Source organism: Rhinolophus hipposideros (assembly GCF_964194185.1).
Source record: "Rhinolophus hipposideros genome assembly, chromosome: 8".
Classification (NCBI taxonomy): Eukaryota; Metazoa; Chordata; class Mammalia; order Chiroptera; family Rhinolophidae; genus Rhinolophus; species Rhinolophus hipposideros.
In genome coordinates, this window is record NC_138054.1 from 44,357,099 (window position 1) to 44,375,075 (window position 17,977).

The 17,977-nt window shown below is 35.4% G+C and overlaps 1 protein-coding gene across 6 annotated transcripts in view; it reads right to left on the bottom strand.

The window, feature by feature from the left end:
* The window catches only part of LRRC7 (leucine rich repeat containing 7), a 467,042-nt gene that overhangs the window by 35,290 nt on the left and 413,775 nt on the right, over positions 1-17,977 (bottom strand). For all 6 annotated transcript variants that reach the window (XM_081056903.1, XM_081056902.1, XM_081056900.1 and 3 more), the window contains one exon: positions 1,841-2,062. In XM_081056903.1, the coding sequence (XP_080913029.1) occupies positions 1,841-2,062 (222 nt within the window). The remainder of the gene's footprint in view (positions 1-1,840; positions 2,063-17,977) is intronic.

Below are 17,977 nucleotides of genomic sequence, written 5' to 3' on the forward strand. Positions count from 1 at the left end.
GGGGCCTGGTGCAAAATGAAAATGTGAGGCTCCTTGTTCAACGATTATTAAGAATTCAAAGCTGGTGACAACAGAGTTCCAACAGAAACCAAGTGTAGGGCTTTTCTACTTGGTTAGTTGTAGGGCACAACTTCTTTTCATACTTAAGTCCCTTCCTTAACACAATGATTGAATGTTTAAGTTTTCACTTCTCAGTTTGAAAGGCATCTGATGTTTTCAGAGCCGTGAATCAAAACATTCTCAAGGGACTCTACATACATTCTCTGAAAGAATCATGATGTTTTAAATTTAATAAGCATGTAAACTTTACAACTTCACAATCTTCTCCTTAGTCAAACTATACAATTTACGTGTGCTTGGAAGAGTAATGTAAAAAAAGACCTTTAAATTTAGAGTGTTCAGAATAAGTGAATGCTAATAATTAGTATGCTAATAAGTGCATACTAAACTTACTATTGAAGGTAGGTGAAAATAGAGGGTGTTGATTTCAGTGAATTTTTAAATGCATTGCTTTTCAGAGAGAAAACACAAAACGACACACGTAGCTGCTATTAGGAATAACTACCTAAGTCAGAGAACTGAGTTGAGGTTGTGATATGTGTCGGGGAGGCGATATGAACAATTTTTAACCTTCTAAGGTGCCTTTGATAAACCATAATTTAAAACTTCATTAACTTTTTAGAATCCCTGGAGAATTACAAACCTCACATTATTCCCTCATTAAAGACACCTGTCTGATTTATTTTACCTTAATTCCAACACTTGGCCTAGATTAAGGCAAGATAGAAAAAAATGATCTTTAAAAATACCCTATGATTCTAAGAATGATTAATACATAATCTCAGCTTTGAGAAAAGTATTAAGAAATTGAGGAAATGTCTAGAGCAACTGGGATCCAAATAATAAATGGCTCTTAACAATAGAAAAGAACAAACTAGAAAATGAAGATAATCTTGTCAGATATGTTCAGAAAATAAGGTGGGGTGATATGTAAAGCTTTGAGTAAGTAATAATAAAGTGAAACCTTTATAAACCACGTTAAGGAGTGAAGTCAGTGAAGTTAGTAAAGTCTGGGCAAAGTCAGCTTTGCCTAATTATCTGAAGAACGAAGTAAGAGAAATTAATTTTATAAGAATACTAAGCCCTTAATGTCTTACTTTCTCAGCTTAATATAACTCAAAAGCTGAGATCCTATTCAGTTTTCTAATCCTAAGGAAGAAAAACAGATTCTATAATGAAAAAACAAATCCTACTTTTAGATCAGTCAGAAGAGCAGCAATCTTTTTTGCTACATGGCATTTATCAGTAGGTTTTGGAGCATTTCAGAAATGTTTCCCTTCTAACTGTTCTTTATCATTTTCTTCATAGCAAAGCTTTATCTCTGTTCTATTCAACAATCAGAAAATAGGATTTATAAAAAATGTTCCCACAAATAGAGAGGAACATACAATTTACTTTCAGCACTGTCGATTTCAGAGGCCTTGGTAACTCCATCCAATCCATTGAAGCTCTTTGTAACATCCAAAAGCAGTGCTATAGAGCTAAATTGGAACTGGGAGTGGGTAGGAGAGGGTGTAGGATACACCAGAAAAATGATTATGATCCATCAATTTTTCCTTATGTAAAATGGGCGTTTTACCAACCCTCAATTTCTACATATTGTTGTCTTTAACCAACACAAATAATGATAAAATCCCTACAAAGAGCGCTCCACTCCATTCAACACGGTGACAGCATTAATGTGTCCCTGATTGCATTAATGAGGGAAGACAAACCATGGATGCATTGGACTTTCCTGAACATTTCCTGAAAATTCATCACTTGTGAAAACTCTTCTCACCTGCTCTGGATATCCATCCATACTCCTTTGCCCTTTAGTTTGAATTAAGCACCGTCCAGGTTGAGGTCCCCGGGTGGCCTGTGAAGAGGGGATCTGAATAGGCAATGGTGACTGAAACTGCTGGATGGTCACTTTGTTAATATTTCCCTCGTATGGCTGCTGCTCCCGGCTACGATGCTGAAGGCTTTGGGACCCCATCAAGGTCTGGATATGGCTGCCTGCCTGTGGAGAAGATAAGCTGTCAGGTGAAGATCTGTGGTGTTGAAAGGATGTGATTAAAGTAGAAAACACGTTCAGAATACTTCTCTGGTGAAGTGGCATCATTGGGGTTTTCAGCCACGGTTGGAAAAGATAATGAAAAAACAGCAAGGGTCTGCCTACTGTGGTTTGTGAAAATGTTAATGTCAAAGCGAGGTTGCATAAAATACGTTCGTAGTCATCTGGTGGTTTGCCAACGATTATTTTAAATCCTATTTTAAGGGAACAAAATTCAGACTGCAAAATCTCAAGATAAAGAAGTTACAACTTAAAAATAAAGTGGAGCTTCATCTGGCATTTCATTTTGAAAAATACCAGGGAGAGAGATGCGATATGTATATGAAACACCAAGGGGAATTTGAGAGAACCTGGTTCTTAATTCTGATGCAAAAGAATTAAATCGCATAGTTTTTTTTAATGCCACAAGTGCATAGTATAATAAGATTGTTCACGTGAATCTAATCAATATTTATTAATTTTATGCATTCTAAAACCAAGAACATTGTTTTGGGATCATTAAGTTACATGAACAATTACTCATGTGATAACTTCCTGTGAGTATCGATAGCCTGTGGAGGCACTAGATCTCGAAAGGTCTTCAAAAAGAGTTCTGTAGGCAGATCATCTCATGATGAGCTTTCAGAGATTCATCAGGACCTTTCATTTAAAGTGATAATGCTCATTTCTCAATTCTTAAGGCAGTTGTTGGGGGAGAGAGGCCACGCTCACTGTAGTCTCCCATCTTTAAATGATACAATGCAAACCCCTGCTTCTTTGTTCGCTTCTATTTTCTCCCCTTCTTTGTAGCATCAGTTCCTTGAGTATTTCTACCTAATATCTTTTCTATCAGGAAAGCAGTTCTGTTTGTGAGCTGGTAATCTACAACATGCTTTATACATTAAGTATGGTTTAACCTGGGAGTCTAACACGGGAATTGAATGCTTATCATAAATACTTTTAAACAGATGTTAGTGCAGTGCTTGGTATTTAACCCATTGCTATGGAAGGATCTGAAGGTTTACTTCCAGAAATCATTTTCTTTCTTGTTGACCTTTTCAGGGTAGGTAATTTGGAATTCAAAAGTGAATGTCACCTTCGAATTCATTCGTTAGGAAAGCCTGTGCATTTTCTTGACTAATCAAGATTTTGATTACTACGAGAAAGTCAGGTTGGAGGAATAAAGGAATGATTATTAAACAAATATTCAAGGATGAGATTAATTTTTTAAAAAGTTTTTAAAGAAGAGCAACATAAGAGACATCAGGGAATGACAGTGATCATGGAAAATCATTTGAAGAATGTGGACGGCATATTGCTTTATTACAAACAAGAGGTAATGTCAGTGAAGAAAATATTCAAAATTATTATTTGGCCATAAGTAGGACAAAGGAAATAACCATTTGATTATATTTTCAGGTGTCCAATTGGTTGTCTTGGTATCATGTATAGTGTTTCCCCCCCCCACACATTTAAAACAGTAAACATATTTCAGTCATAAGAAATTAAAGGAAAAGATGCCAAAAAGAGTTTTAGGCTATACTAGCACAGGCAAAAACAGTTAGCAATCCAACACTGTCCAACACAATTAACCAGCAGTCACAAAACTGTAGCATCATAAACACAACTAAGGTAATCTTATAGAAGCAAATGTGTGTTTCTCTATTGTATCTATTCCCTTCTCAGCCATTCTAAAAGATTGAACACCGTTATGGTCAAGTTTTTCATTATTGAGAATTGAATACTCTCCTCCCTCTGTGAAATTGGATGTTCTCCTGTTTGGAAGGAGAGGAAAGCCATGATAAACCCAGTATCACATTTTGAACTGCGATACTCTGAATGAACTCACTGGCAGGCTGAGTTAGTTAGAGAAAATAATTCCCTGTGGTTAGAGAAACTGGGGGTATAGGCTGACTAAGGCTGACTGGATTGGCTACTGAACAATCCACTGATTTTACATTTATACCTGCTTCTCACCTCCATTGGCATAATAATTGTGGTCTTCAGTCAGTGCTTGAGTCAGTGGGGAAGAGAAAGACTGGTAGTTTAATTGAGAGTGATCACATAGACATGCCAAGAATTTTAACTCCTGGAAAAATTTGGAGGGATTTAGAACGTAGTTATAGTTCCATAATGTATAATCTACATGAGAAAATCAATAACGACTGCTTAACAGCCACTTCATTGATTAGAATATTCTTTTAATGGTCTGTCCAAGAGTGAAAAATTAATTCCCTATATTATAGAACTGTTACAGCCTTTAGATTTCCTTTTCTTTCTGTTTTATTTTTTTTCTTTCTGTTGGGACAGTTTGAGTTCAGGAGTATGCCTTGATTTGGAACTTGAGGGCAAGCACACCTTCCCTGCCATCTTTGATGACTGGCACATCAACTGGCATTTAGTAAATAGTGCCTACCATCCAACCAGGAGGTGCCAAACAATGTGCTAAAACTTACCTTATATGTATTACTTCCTTTAATTCTCACAACAGCATTAGAGATCATTATTATTATCTAGTTTGACTGAGGAGGAAACTAAGGCTTGGAGAGGTTAAGTAATGTTCCCAAGTCATTTGCCAACTGGTAAACTGGCAGGACCAGGATTTGAATCAAGGCTGTCTATCAAAAGTCGTGCTCTTAAACACAAAATTATACTGCAACCCCCTTCCTTCCAAATAGGCTCCCACCGCCCATACTTGAACTGTGAATTGCAAAGAAGCCCTGGCAAGGAACAAAAGGATCAGGTTGTTGAGGTAGAACGTACTCAATATCTTTAAAAGCTCTTTAATTTGCCAAAGAGCCATCCCTACTTATGGATTTAGGTCTATTATGTTTTAGATCCTACGCCTGTGATTTAGAGCTTTACAGTTAAGCAAATAGGTGGATACTCTGTGTATTTAGTAATCTTTCCATGATTATGAAATGATGAAGCTCATGTTCTTATATGTCTTGGCAAACCATAGAGTGGGCCTTGGAAGGAACATGCTGTAAAATGATTCTGTTTGCGTCAGCCGCAGTTTGTTCACTTTGTATTTGGGCTTTAGGCTGCCATGAATTAACAAAGAATTAACCCTCAATTTCGTGTGAAGTTAAGCAAACGCAAATGACACAAGACAGCTAGCTAAAGGAACAATGATGGTGTGGAGGGACTACAATGAGGAGGTTTCTCCGACAGGCACAAAAGCTTAAGAAAGTGCAGTGATCAGGCATCTACATCATCCCTGATGATCACTGCACTGTACACCTGAAGCCGAAGCTGAACAATAATGAATGTCAACTACAAGTTTATATATGTGTGTATATATATACATATATATATATGTATATATATACATACATATATATATATGTATATACTTACAAGGAGTGGAGTACAGCATTAGGAATAGACAGCAGAAATGTAATGGCTGTGTGCGATGTCAGGAGGAGGGGGGGTTCACACAGTGTGAGGGATATAAATGATAAACGTCTAGGTATTACTTTGTCTTGTGCACATGAAACTAATAAAAAATAAAGCTAAAAAAAGCTTAAGAAAGGTGATAAGGATGCTCATGGTGAAGTACAAAGGACTGAGGAAAATGTAGAGAATGTCAGAGACTGGATTTATTCAAGCAGAGGGTTGGCTACGAGAGCACTGACTCATACTGAAGGGGAATTTGAACATGAAGGTTTCTGTAAAATCTGTGCTACACATTTTGAATGATAAAAAGAAATAGAGAAGATTTGACGTTTCCTTTGAACTTTTTAGGGTGGGTTGGACAAAATAACATGTATTTGAGGAGAATAGTGATGGAATATGGTGTTTTCAAGTTGACCCAAAAAACATACTGTCAAAGTTTACAGGGAAAAATTCCAATACCCATAGGACCCAAGAAAATATTAATGTCAACACCACAGAAAAGAAATGTTGATTTGATACCCTTATGAAAAATTCATCCCACAGCTAATCAGGCATTTTATGTGGAAATTGAAAGCGTGTGGGAGTTTTATAAGTTATGAAAGAAGTCACTTTCTAACTACGATAATATCTTGGTTCACTCTATTCTCTTACAAAAGAGTGTTAGTAGCCTGAGTGTATTACCTAATTTGGCTATTTGTTTTACTACCCATCTTGGCTCTTGAACCGCTGGAGTTGCTTCCAAAAATTAACCATAGCCTCAAAAGATGATAATTTATGCCACTGAGGATATGTGAATGGACACAATCATTCTCTAAAATTAAGTCCAAAAGAGTTCTAAAAATGTTTGGGACCAATTGCAACAACACAGAATCATTTACAAAGGATAACTCAGTAACTAATTTTAAGGAATCAGCCCCACTCCTTGAAGTGAGTCAGCTTCAGTAATTTGGTACAAGGACAACAAAACAGTCCTATCACTTTCTATCCACACCATTTATTCTGTGGTGCCTCTTTTACTTGCTTATTTATTTTTTAACATGCAGGTTAAGTTTTAAACCTCGAGGCAGTAGGACTTCTGCTTCTAGGTGGATTGATTAGGCATAATTCCCCTATTCCCTCCATTAAGCAAAAGTAAAAACCCTGGACATTACATATAAACAAAGATAAGAAAACTCTGGAAATTATACAGAAGAAAGCAGATCAACCAGGGACCTGGGGACAAAGTAACAACATGGTGGTTTTCACTGGGTTTTACTTTTGTGTCATATATCCCAGACTTGGAGCTGAAGGAGCGGGTAACCTGAAAATGCCAAAAATGCCAAAAGATGAGACGAGAAAAGCCTTACTCTATCTAGCTTACTCTATCTAAAGCTTACTCTATCTAGCCAAAAGACCAGGGAAAACGGGCAGCCTAGCAAGACAGAAAAGTTAGTTTTACTGTAGCCAACATTGGAAAAAATTATAGTCCTACCCTAATAATGCGAGCACAGGCCAAGTGGAGAGCCTAGACTTCTACCCTCATCAGGAGGTAACTAGGCACACCACACTCCTGCTAGTGTGGGATCATCACAGAAGGCCAAGTAAGATTCCACTGCATTAATTCCAATGGGCCAGGAGGAAGCCCTCTCTTTCCCAGTGACGTTAGAGGAGAACATAAGGAGCATGGACTTATACTCTGACCTGGCAGTAATGAGGCACTCGTCCACTTCCCCAATAGGTTGGTTAGAGAAGGTCTCGTACAGAGTCAGGATCTTCTCTATTACCCAGTGGTAAAGAGGCTACCCATATTGAGGTATCGATGGAGATCATCTGGGAAGCTAGAAAGTTAATACCCACCGAGCAATACTGAGGAGACTTTGCCTAAAGTGTCCTGGAGGCCAAATGGGAAAATTGGACTTCTACCTCTACCTCGCCAAAATGAGGCAGTGCCCCACTTTCCTATCAAAACCCTGGAAAGATTTTTTTCATATATATAGATGATATTATTCTAAATTTTATATTGAAAGCCAATGAAATTATAGTAGCTAACACGATTTTGAAAAATAAGAATAAAGTTGGTAGAATCAATCTATCTGATTTCAAGATTATTATAGTTGCAGTAATCAAGACTGTGTGGTACTGGCAGAGGGGCAGACAGATAGATATATGTAACAGATCAGAGAACCCATAAATAGACCTACAAAAATATGCCCAAATGATTTTTTGGCAAAGGTGCAAAAGCAATTCAGTGGATGAAAGATAGCCTTTTCCACAAATGATGCTGGCACAATTGGACGTCTATAGGCAAAAATAAGTGAACCTTGACCTATGTCTCATACCTTACATAAAAATTAACTCAAAATAGAATCATAGATTTAAAACATTAAGAGAATGAAAAAAACAAGCTGCAGAGTTCAAGAAAACATTGGCAAGCCACATATTTGACAAGGGATAGTATCTAGAATACTGGGGGTGCCAAAAAATGTACACATGACTTGTATTCATCTTTTGTTATCAGTATATATTGAGTATTACAATTTTAATACAGTTTTTTCATTTCTTAAAATGTGTATACATTTTTTTTGACACCCGCTGTATATAAAGAACTCTCAAAACTTGATAGTAAGAAACTAAATGATTCATTTAGAAGAATGGTCAAAAAACGTAAAGAGATAGTTCACCAAATAGGATATATAGATGGAAGCAAAGAAGCACATGAAATGATGTTTAACATCATTAGCTATTAAAGAAATTCAAACCCCAATAAGATATCACTATACACGTATATGAATGACTAAAATAAAACATAGTGACAACAAGTGTTGACAAAGATGAGAAATTGGATCACTCATAGGCTGCTGCTGGAAGTGTAAAATGGTACAGCCACTCTGAAACAATATTTGGCATTAAAAAAACCCACTAAACATGCAAGTAACATATGATCCAGCAATGACATTACTGGGCATTTATCCCAGAAACATAGAAAGACTTAAGTTCACACAAAATCCTGCTTTAGAGGATTGTTTGTTTAGAGCAAGTTTCTTCATAATAGCCCCAAACTGGAAACCTAGATTTCCTTCAATGGGTGAGTAGTTAAAAATACCATGATATATCCATACCTTAGAATACTAATCAGCAATAAAAAGGAAGTAATTACTGATTACCCAACAACCTGAATGAATCTCCAGAGAAGTATGCTGGGTAATAAAAACCAATCCCAAAAGGTTACTGCATGATTCTATTTGTATGACATTCTTGAAATGACAAAATTAGAGAAATGAAGGGTTATAGAAATGTCAGGAGTTAATTAAAAAAATTAACAGGAAGTACAGATAACAGTCTTTGGAGTTAGATGAATCTGGGTTTTACTCTTTGCTCTGTCACTTTTTAGTTATGCAATCTTATCCAAGTTACTTAAGCCCTCTGCTTTTCATATGAAAACTATAGATAATAAGTACTTCATAGAATATTATGAGGATTAAAAAAGATAATGTAATCCATTGAGCATATTGCTGGTACATAGTAAGTACTCAATAATGCCAATGAGAATAAAAAGTTCTTATCTGCTGAGTAAAGATCTGATTGTCCTTTGGCCATAGCAATAAATAACCACCAATTAGAACTGGTTTTAAACCTGTTGTAATTAATCAATGACAACTTGCTTTAGAAACTGCACCTGAAAGTTAGCCAATCAAGGACAATTTTACTCAAGTAACCATGATTCCCTAGTTCAACATCAATGAATCCCTCAACATTCCAACTTCTAAAGAAAGTTGACCAGTCCCTGAACTCCATGTTTCCCCTAAACACGGTCGTACTTAGAGAGATTGTGCCTTCCAAGTTATTTGTTAGCAAGCAGTAAACGATGAATTTGTTTCAGATTTTTGGAAGTGGCTTTTTTTGTGGAGGGAGATAGCATATACAAATTAAAAACAAAAAAAGAATTTTGCCGTAAGTAGAGATACTACTTACTTTTCACTAATGTGGCTAATATTTTAGGTTGCCGTGATTCACCTTCATTTTTCCCCCTAGATACCTCCATCCCCATCATTCTATTTGTTTTCAATGCAACCATCCAGGTGAAGAGGATAGCCTGTGTTTATGTATAAGTAATTCAAAAGGGATGTTAACTCATGACCTTGGTCTTATTAACAACCTGCTATTAGGAACAGAGATGTAGATTTAGCTTGTATAATTAACACTTTTTAAAATACAAAATAATATATACTATAATAACTATTATTATAAATGATAAATGTTTTATGTCATAATCCTAATTTTCAGAACTACTCTACACAATAGGCGTAATTGCCTTCTCTTCCAGGATGAGGAAACTAAACAGCAAAGTTTAATATGCTCAAGGGCTAACTAAAGGCAAAGTTAAGGTTCAGTATTTCCTGCACTCCTGCACTCCTGCTTAAAAGAAAAAAAAAAAATCTTAAGAACTAAGAAAAAGTTTGCGATACTATTTTTTGTGCAGCTTAATTTTTATGTATTAGTGTAATTATCATTTTGCAGGGCTTGCCTCAATATTCATTGTAGTTTTATCACTTTCACAGTAGTCTTGGTGACAGGATTTAGATCATTTTGTGGAAAATGGAGACTATCAAACAGGAAAAGATGGTTGGAATTTTAGGTGATATAATCTAGAAGTTTGATGAGCTAATTTATTGAGGAACAATATTAACAAAATGAACTAAATTCAATATGATAGAAGGATCCGTAGGTAGGTTTCAGTCATGCTTAGAGCTTCTGATTCTATTGCTTCTGAGATTCATAGCGGTAAACAAAGAATCTGTAAATATTTCAGATTAAAGAAAATGAAGACTTGGTAAACAAGCACAGGTAGGAATATCTAAAATGCTTGACTTGCATAGGTCATGAAGAACAAGTTGAAGATGACTCAAAAATTCTCTTCCTTTTTGTTTTTTATTACATTTATTGGGGTGACATTGGTTAGTAAAATTATATAGTTTTCAAGTGCACATTTTGCAATACATCATCCACATATTGCATTACGTGTTTACCACCCAGAGTCAGTTCTCTTTCTATCACCATATATTTAACCCTCTTACCCTCTTCTACCACTCCTCAACCCTCTTACCCTCTGGTAACCAATAAACTGTTGTCTGTGTCTATGATGATTAAACCACTTAATAAAATGGGTATAGAAGGAAAGTACCTCAACATAATAAAGGCCATCTATGACAAACCCTCAGGTAATATCATACTTAATAGTGGAAAACCGAAAGCTTTTCCTCTATGATCAGGAAAGGAAGAAGACAGGGATGACCCCCATCACTGCTGTTATTCAACACAGTATTGGAAGTCCAAGCTAGAGCAATCAGGCAAGAGAAAGAAATAAAATGCATCCAAATTGGGAATCAAGTTAAATTGTCACTTTTTGCAGATGACATGATTCTTTATATAGGAAACCCTAAAGATACCACCAAAAAGCTATTAGAAACAAAAAACAAATACAGTAAAGTTGCAAGATATGAAATCAAGGTACAAAAATCCATTGCAGTCTTACATATTAATGAAATTTCAGAAACAGAAATGAGGAAAACAATTACTTTTGCAATTGCAACAAAAAGAATAAAATATCTAACAAACTTAATAAAGGATGTGAAGGACCTATACACTGGAAACTATAAGATATTATTAAAAGAAATTGAAGAAGACACAAAGAAATGGAAAGATATTCTGTGTTCATGGATTGGAGACAACATAGTTAAAATGGCCATATTTCCCAAAGCAATATACAGATTTAATGCAATCCCCATCAAAATCCCAATGGCATTTTTTCAAGAAAAGAAACAAAAAAAAAATCATCAGATTTGTATGGAATCACAAAAGACCCCGAATAGCCAAAGCAATCCTAAGAAAAAAGAACAATGCTGGAGGTACCATACTCCCTGACTTCAGCTTGTACTACAGAGCACCAATAATCAAAACAGTATGGTATTGGCAGAAGAACAGACACACAGGTCAATGGAATAGAATAGAAAACCCAGAAATAAACCCACATAAATATAGACAAATAATTTTCGACAAAGGAGCCAAAAACATACAATGGAGAAAAGAAAGCCTCATCAATAAATAGTGCTGGGAGAATTGGAAAGCCACATGCAAAAGAATAAAACCAGACTGCTGTACCAAAATTAACTCAGAATGGATCAAAGACCTAAACATAAGATCAGAAACAATAAATTGTATGAAAAAAGCATAGGTACTAAACTTATGGACCTTGGGTTCAAAGAAGATTTTATGAATTTGACTTGAAAGGCAAGGGAAGTAAAAGCTAAAGTAAATGAATGGGACTGTATCAAACTTAAAAGCTTCTGCACAGAAAAGAAACCATCAACAAAACCAACTGAATGGGAGAAGATATTTGCAAACAACACCTCTGATAAGGGGCTAATATCCAAAATATATACAGAACTCATACAACTCAACAATAAAAAGACAAACAATCCAATTAAAAAATGAGCAGAGGAATTAGGAATAGAGACAGTGGAAATGTAATGGCTCAGTGAGACGTCAGAGGGATAGTGGATGAGGGGAGGGGGGGTCCACATAGTGTGAGGGATATAAATGATGAATGTCTAAGTATTACTTTGTCTTGTGCACCTGAAACTAATAAAACAAAAATTAAAAATAAATAAATAAATAAATAAATAAATAAATAAATAAATAAATAAATAAAAAAGAAAATGAGCAGAGGAGATGAACAGAAACTTCTCCTAAGGAGACATACAAATGGTCAACAGATATATGAAAAAACGCTCAACTTCACTAGCTATTAGGGAAATGCAAATCAAAACGACAATGAGATATCACCTCACACCTGTTAGAATGGTTATCATCAACAAGACAAATAATAACAAGTGTTGGAGAGGCTGTGGAAAAAAAAGGAACCCTATACATGGTTGGTAGGAATGCAGATTGGTGCAGCCGCTATTGAAGGCAGTGTGGAGGTTCCTCAAAAAATTGAGAATAGAATTACCATATAATCTAGCAATCCGTCTCCTGGATATCTACCCCAAATATCTGAAAACATTTATACATAAAGACACCTGTGCTCCAATGTTCATTGCAGCTTTGTTTATGGTGGCCAAGACATGGAAACAACCAAAGTGTACTTCGATAGAAGAATGGATAAAGAAGTTGTGGTATATATACACAATGGAATGCTACTCTGTCATAAGAAAAGATACAATAGTGCCATTTGTGATAACACGGATGGTACTTGACATTATTCTGCTAAGCGAAATAAGTCAGACACAAAAAGTTGAGAACCATATGACTTCACATATATGTGGGATATAAAACTGAAAGCAACAAAAGAACAAGACAAATAAAGAAAGAAAACCTCATAGACACAGACAACAGTTTAGTGGTTACCAGTGGGTAAGGGGGGAGGAGGGTGGAAGATGAGAGTAAAGGGGGTCAAATATATGGTGATGGAAATAGAACTGACTCTGGTTGGTGAGCACACAATGTGATATATCAATGATGTATTATAGAATTGTACACTTTAAACCTATGTAATTTTACTAAGCATTGTCACTCCATTACATTTAATAATAAAAATAAAGAATAGAATTACCGTGTTTCCCTGAAAATAGACCTAATCGAAAAATAAGCTGTAGCATGATTTTCCAGGATGCTCGTAATATAAAATAAGCCCTAATGAGTCTTATGAAACAAAAATTAATATAAGACCCAGTCTTATTTTGGGTAAATACAGTAGGGCTTATTTTATATTATAAGCATCCTGAAAAGTCATGGTAGGGCTTATTTTCCGGTTGGGTCTTATTTTTGGTGAAACACGGTACCATATGACCCAGCGATCCCTTTTCTGAGTATCTACCTAAAAAATCTGATAACATTTATACGTAAAGGTATATGTATCCCCTATGTTCTTTGAAACAGTATTCACAGTGGCCAAGACATGGGAACAACCAGTGTCCTTCTATAGATGATTGGATAAAGAAGATGTGGTACATATACACATTGGAACATACTCTGCCATAAGAAAAGATAAAATACTGCCATTTGTGACAACATGGATGGATCCTGAGATCATCATACTAAGCTAAGTAAGTGAGACAGAAAATGTCGAGAACCAAATGATTTCACTCATATGTGGGATATAAAACTGAAAGCAACTGAAAAGAACAAAGAAACAAAAATTCTTTTTAAATCTATGACTAGGTTTCTTTGTCTCTTCTGATCAAAGAAGCAGAAGAAACAATATCAAGTGGTGGGAAAAAGGACTAGCTAAATATATATCAAAGATATTCCTGATATTGAGGGTTATTTATTATTGCAACAGGGCTATGTTATAATGTTTTCTGTTTTTGTTATTGTTGTTATTGGGTGGGGTGGGTGGGATATAATATATTAGTAGTATAACATAATGGTTAGACTAGAATGTAGAACCAGACACTCTGGGCTCCATTCTGTTCCTCGATTTCATGCCCCTACCTCTTTGTCCCATAGGGTTGTTGTGAAGACGATAAGAGAGTGTCTATGTTGAGTACCTTAGTACAGTGCCCGATACGTATTTAGATATTGTTTTATGATTATGACAACCAAACTCTTAAGCTTTATTTTTTTCTTCTGTATCTGTATCTGTATTCAGCTAGGGCAGTTCTGATGCCAAAAGAATCTATGTTCTCCCATTTGGGCGTTAGAGGACAGGCTTGCACAAATCCATGGAAGAAAGCTCTGAAGCTTGAAAAGGGACAGGAAGATGTTTTTCTCCTGCCCTGGAGATTGAGTGACACTACATTCTGCCGGCAAAGTGCAGTATTTGGGAGGGGGGCATTCAACATATTTACTGATCTTAAATTTTTCAAAGGCAAATACTGATGATATACTCCAGTGCCTCAAATGACAGATAAAAAGGTGAGGCACAGGGCTTCTCCCTTCAGTGCATATGCCTTGGATGGCAGCTGGCTGATATATACGGGCAGTCATTTCTGGCTTATTGAATCTCTATAAGCACATTATTTTCCTATGATTAAATGTCAACTTATAAAATATAGCTATGGAATTAGAGATTATTAACCAATAGAAAAAAAAAGTAGAGGATCCATATAGCAAAAATAATTAAATGAGAGCTAAGTCTACACTTTTTAACCTACAATTTATTTTGTGATGATGTTGACATACATTCCTGAAATAAAATAAAAAGGAAGATGTTAATAACAATAAAAGCTTTTACCCATAAGATTTCTGAGAACAGTAGGTAGTGGAGTGAGTCAGCTAAAAATCAAGTGGCAAGAAATGGAATCTTATCACTGGACATCCTCTATTTGCCAACAATCTGGCAGTTGTCATGTTGAGGTCTTTACATGACATACTCATTCATGAGCACTTTTATTGCTAATTCTGCATTTTTTTTGCTTTTATATTTCTTGGGCTAATTCTGCATTTTTTTGCTTTAATATTTCTTCCAAAATGAAGACAGTATAAATGTTACTGAGTTATCTTGATTTTCTGAAGTAGAATAGTCATTTGTTTTGAAGAATAACTATGTCAAGAATTGATGGAATAAGTAGTTTTAATCTGCCATTATTTCTAGTGCTTTAGTCTGTGGAAAGTTTTTTTTCCCTACCTGACTTAACAGCCATTTGATAGACACACTTTAGGTTTGCACTTTTATTAAGAAAATAATTAGTCAGTCTGGATGAGAACATTCTCCTGATTTTATGTCAGTAACATCCGTCGCTACTGGAGACAGCTGTATTGTATTGCTGCACTGGTGTTACGAGATAAAGGGGTATGCTTTGTGAGTTAAAGGATTAATGTTGTGTTAAGTAAAACATTCAATAAAAAAGTGACTAAAACTAAATAATATTTTATTCAGCTATCACTTTAGTTTTAAGTTAAAGAAGAATTTTTCTAGTCATATTTCCATAACCCCTTATCTGTTTTATTTTTGAGAACAAATTTAATAAATAATAGAAAGAGTAAGTTTTAAAAATATCTATGAATGAAGTAACACTAAGATTAGCTGATTAAAGATGCATTGTCCTAGTTGTTCAGATTAACAAAATAAATATTTGAAATGGATCATTAAATACTAGAGGAAATTATTTCATTGATGTCCTGAAATCCTTCTTCTTCATTCAGGGACTATTACTAAGTACATGGAACTGCCTCTAAAGAGTTCCATTTTCAGAAAAATTTTTGGCTTCCTATAGGACACGGGCTCTCACATTGGGAATTAATTTTTGTTTAACAAGTAAGTCTTTATGTATATACAACCTTCTCTCTCTTATATCAATAATTTGTCATTATGGGGCACAGAATTTAATTGGATATATTCATTCTTATTTCTCTAGTATAGCAAAAAAAACATGACTGCATTGACGTACCGGAAAAGACAACATGATAATTAATCAATAAGCTATGTTTTAAAAGAGTACATTTAATTCATTTGAATAACAGTACTGATACCGGTCACATAAAAAGAGTATAACTTGAAATTCCCAAGACTAGATTTCAACCTTTAGCTTACAATTCCTATAATTGTTCTTTGGATTGTTCTACATATTTGAACATGTACAACCTCAAACAGTGCATTTTTATCCTGTTCTAACACCATAACTGTTGTTTATGCCATAAAGACCATGTTGAGGCCAATCTAGTAGAGACAGAGGCATATATGTGTTAGGGCAGGGGAGGTCTTAAAGTAGTCACTAAATATAAGCATCAGAAATTTCAAAGAGCCTCCCGTGGGTGTTTGATAGATGCCTAATAATGTCATCAATAATTGATCTTTAACCACAAAAATCACATAAGATAATTTTCACCAACCTACCTCTCTTATTCTTAACTCCTCCTAACCTGAAGGGATATTTGTGACTGTGGGTATGCTCATGTCTTTGTGTGACTGGAACTGTTGCTTAAAACTCTTGTTTTCAAACGAAGAGTGAAATTAAGGAGTGGGTACTTACAATTCACACATATAATCAGTTCCAGATTATTTCTGGATATCGAAACTCTAAGGATAGTAGGGTTGCATTATGTAGCTCTAGAGAGGCATTTTCAGAGACCTGCTGGTGATAGAGGTTCTTTTCTTTTTTTATTTGTACACATTTACTATCTTCCCATGGTTCGGCTCTCCTTTTTAAACTTTCGTCTCCTGAAAAAATGGCTTTTGGTCAAGAGAAAAACTCTGGATATATTTGTGTAAGAAATATTTCTCTGGGGCAACAGACTGTGCTAAAAGTTTTTCTTCATAATTAAAAAATTCTAATTGTATGCTTTCATCGATCTACCCTATCATTGGCTCATTTCTCGTTTTTTGGGCAGAGCTCACTGACAGCAAATTCATTTAGCTACTATTCTCAAAGTTCAGCAGCCTCCGGAGAATATGCCCATACCGCAGATACCAATGTAGCCTTTATGTTCCTCAGCATAGTGTGCTAAGGGACACCAACATGAGTGGGGGAGATGGGAAGAGGATGAAGGCAGCAAGGAGAAACTCAACCCACCAACTGACTCAGAAAGATGTCTTTTCCTAGTGTTTAGAAAAACGTTTGGAGTTCAAAATGATTCTACATAGAGGATTCCAATCTGTTTTTGAGGTTTGGTGATGGCCCAGTCTACCAGAAGAAACGTTTACTCTAACCAGGGCAAAATTTGCTCCTATCAGAGGGGAAAAGTGAGGCGTGGGAAAAGAGGGAGCCAGGATTGTGCTTGGCATTAGTCATAATGATAGAGAAGATTGTTCTCATTTGCTTACGGACTGAGGAAGTCAAAGCATTACTCCTGGGGTTTCTTCACTGTTAATAAGGTATTTTGCTTTGGAGGAAAAAAAATACAGGGTCTCAGGCAAAATTTAATTACCTGACACATTTCCTTCTGTACAAATGCAGAGTTCAGCTACGGTATTGACAATCACTAAAGTTTCAGAATTATTTTTTGATTCAATTTTACTTTAAACTAGAGCAGATATTCTTGACTTTGATGCTGTTGATGGAAATAAGAAACATTTCTATTTCTCTGTTATCTCTTGTATGTAAGGTTTAGCCAGTTGATTTTCATATCTGCTTCTTCCATATCTAGACTTGCTCAATTAATTATAGCTTCAAGATTTACTCTACTTTCTGCCATCCTGACGTTTTTCTATATTTAAATATTCATCTCTTTTTCTTATTCATTCCAGACTTTCCTCTATTTCTGTGTAAATGAGCTACATTCGCTCTTCCCTTTGCCTTTGACATAAAGGATTCCAAATAGTAAGTACTACAGCCCAGTCGCAGTTAAATTACAAAACCCAAGAATCGCAGTTATTTTTATTTTAGTTCCACATATAGTGTTGATATTTGTTTTTAATGGCAAAAGGTTTGAAGAAAATTACTTTTCTCTGACTAAAACTTAGTGATTCTATATTTTAGATAAGATTTTTATAGCATGACAATAAAATGCTTCTGTTTAAATCACTAAATGTATAAGTTAATTTTTCTTATGTTATACTTTTAA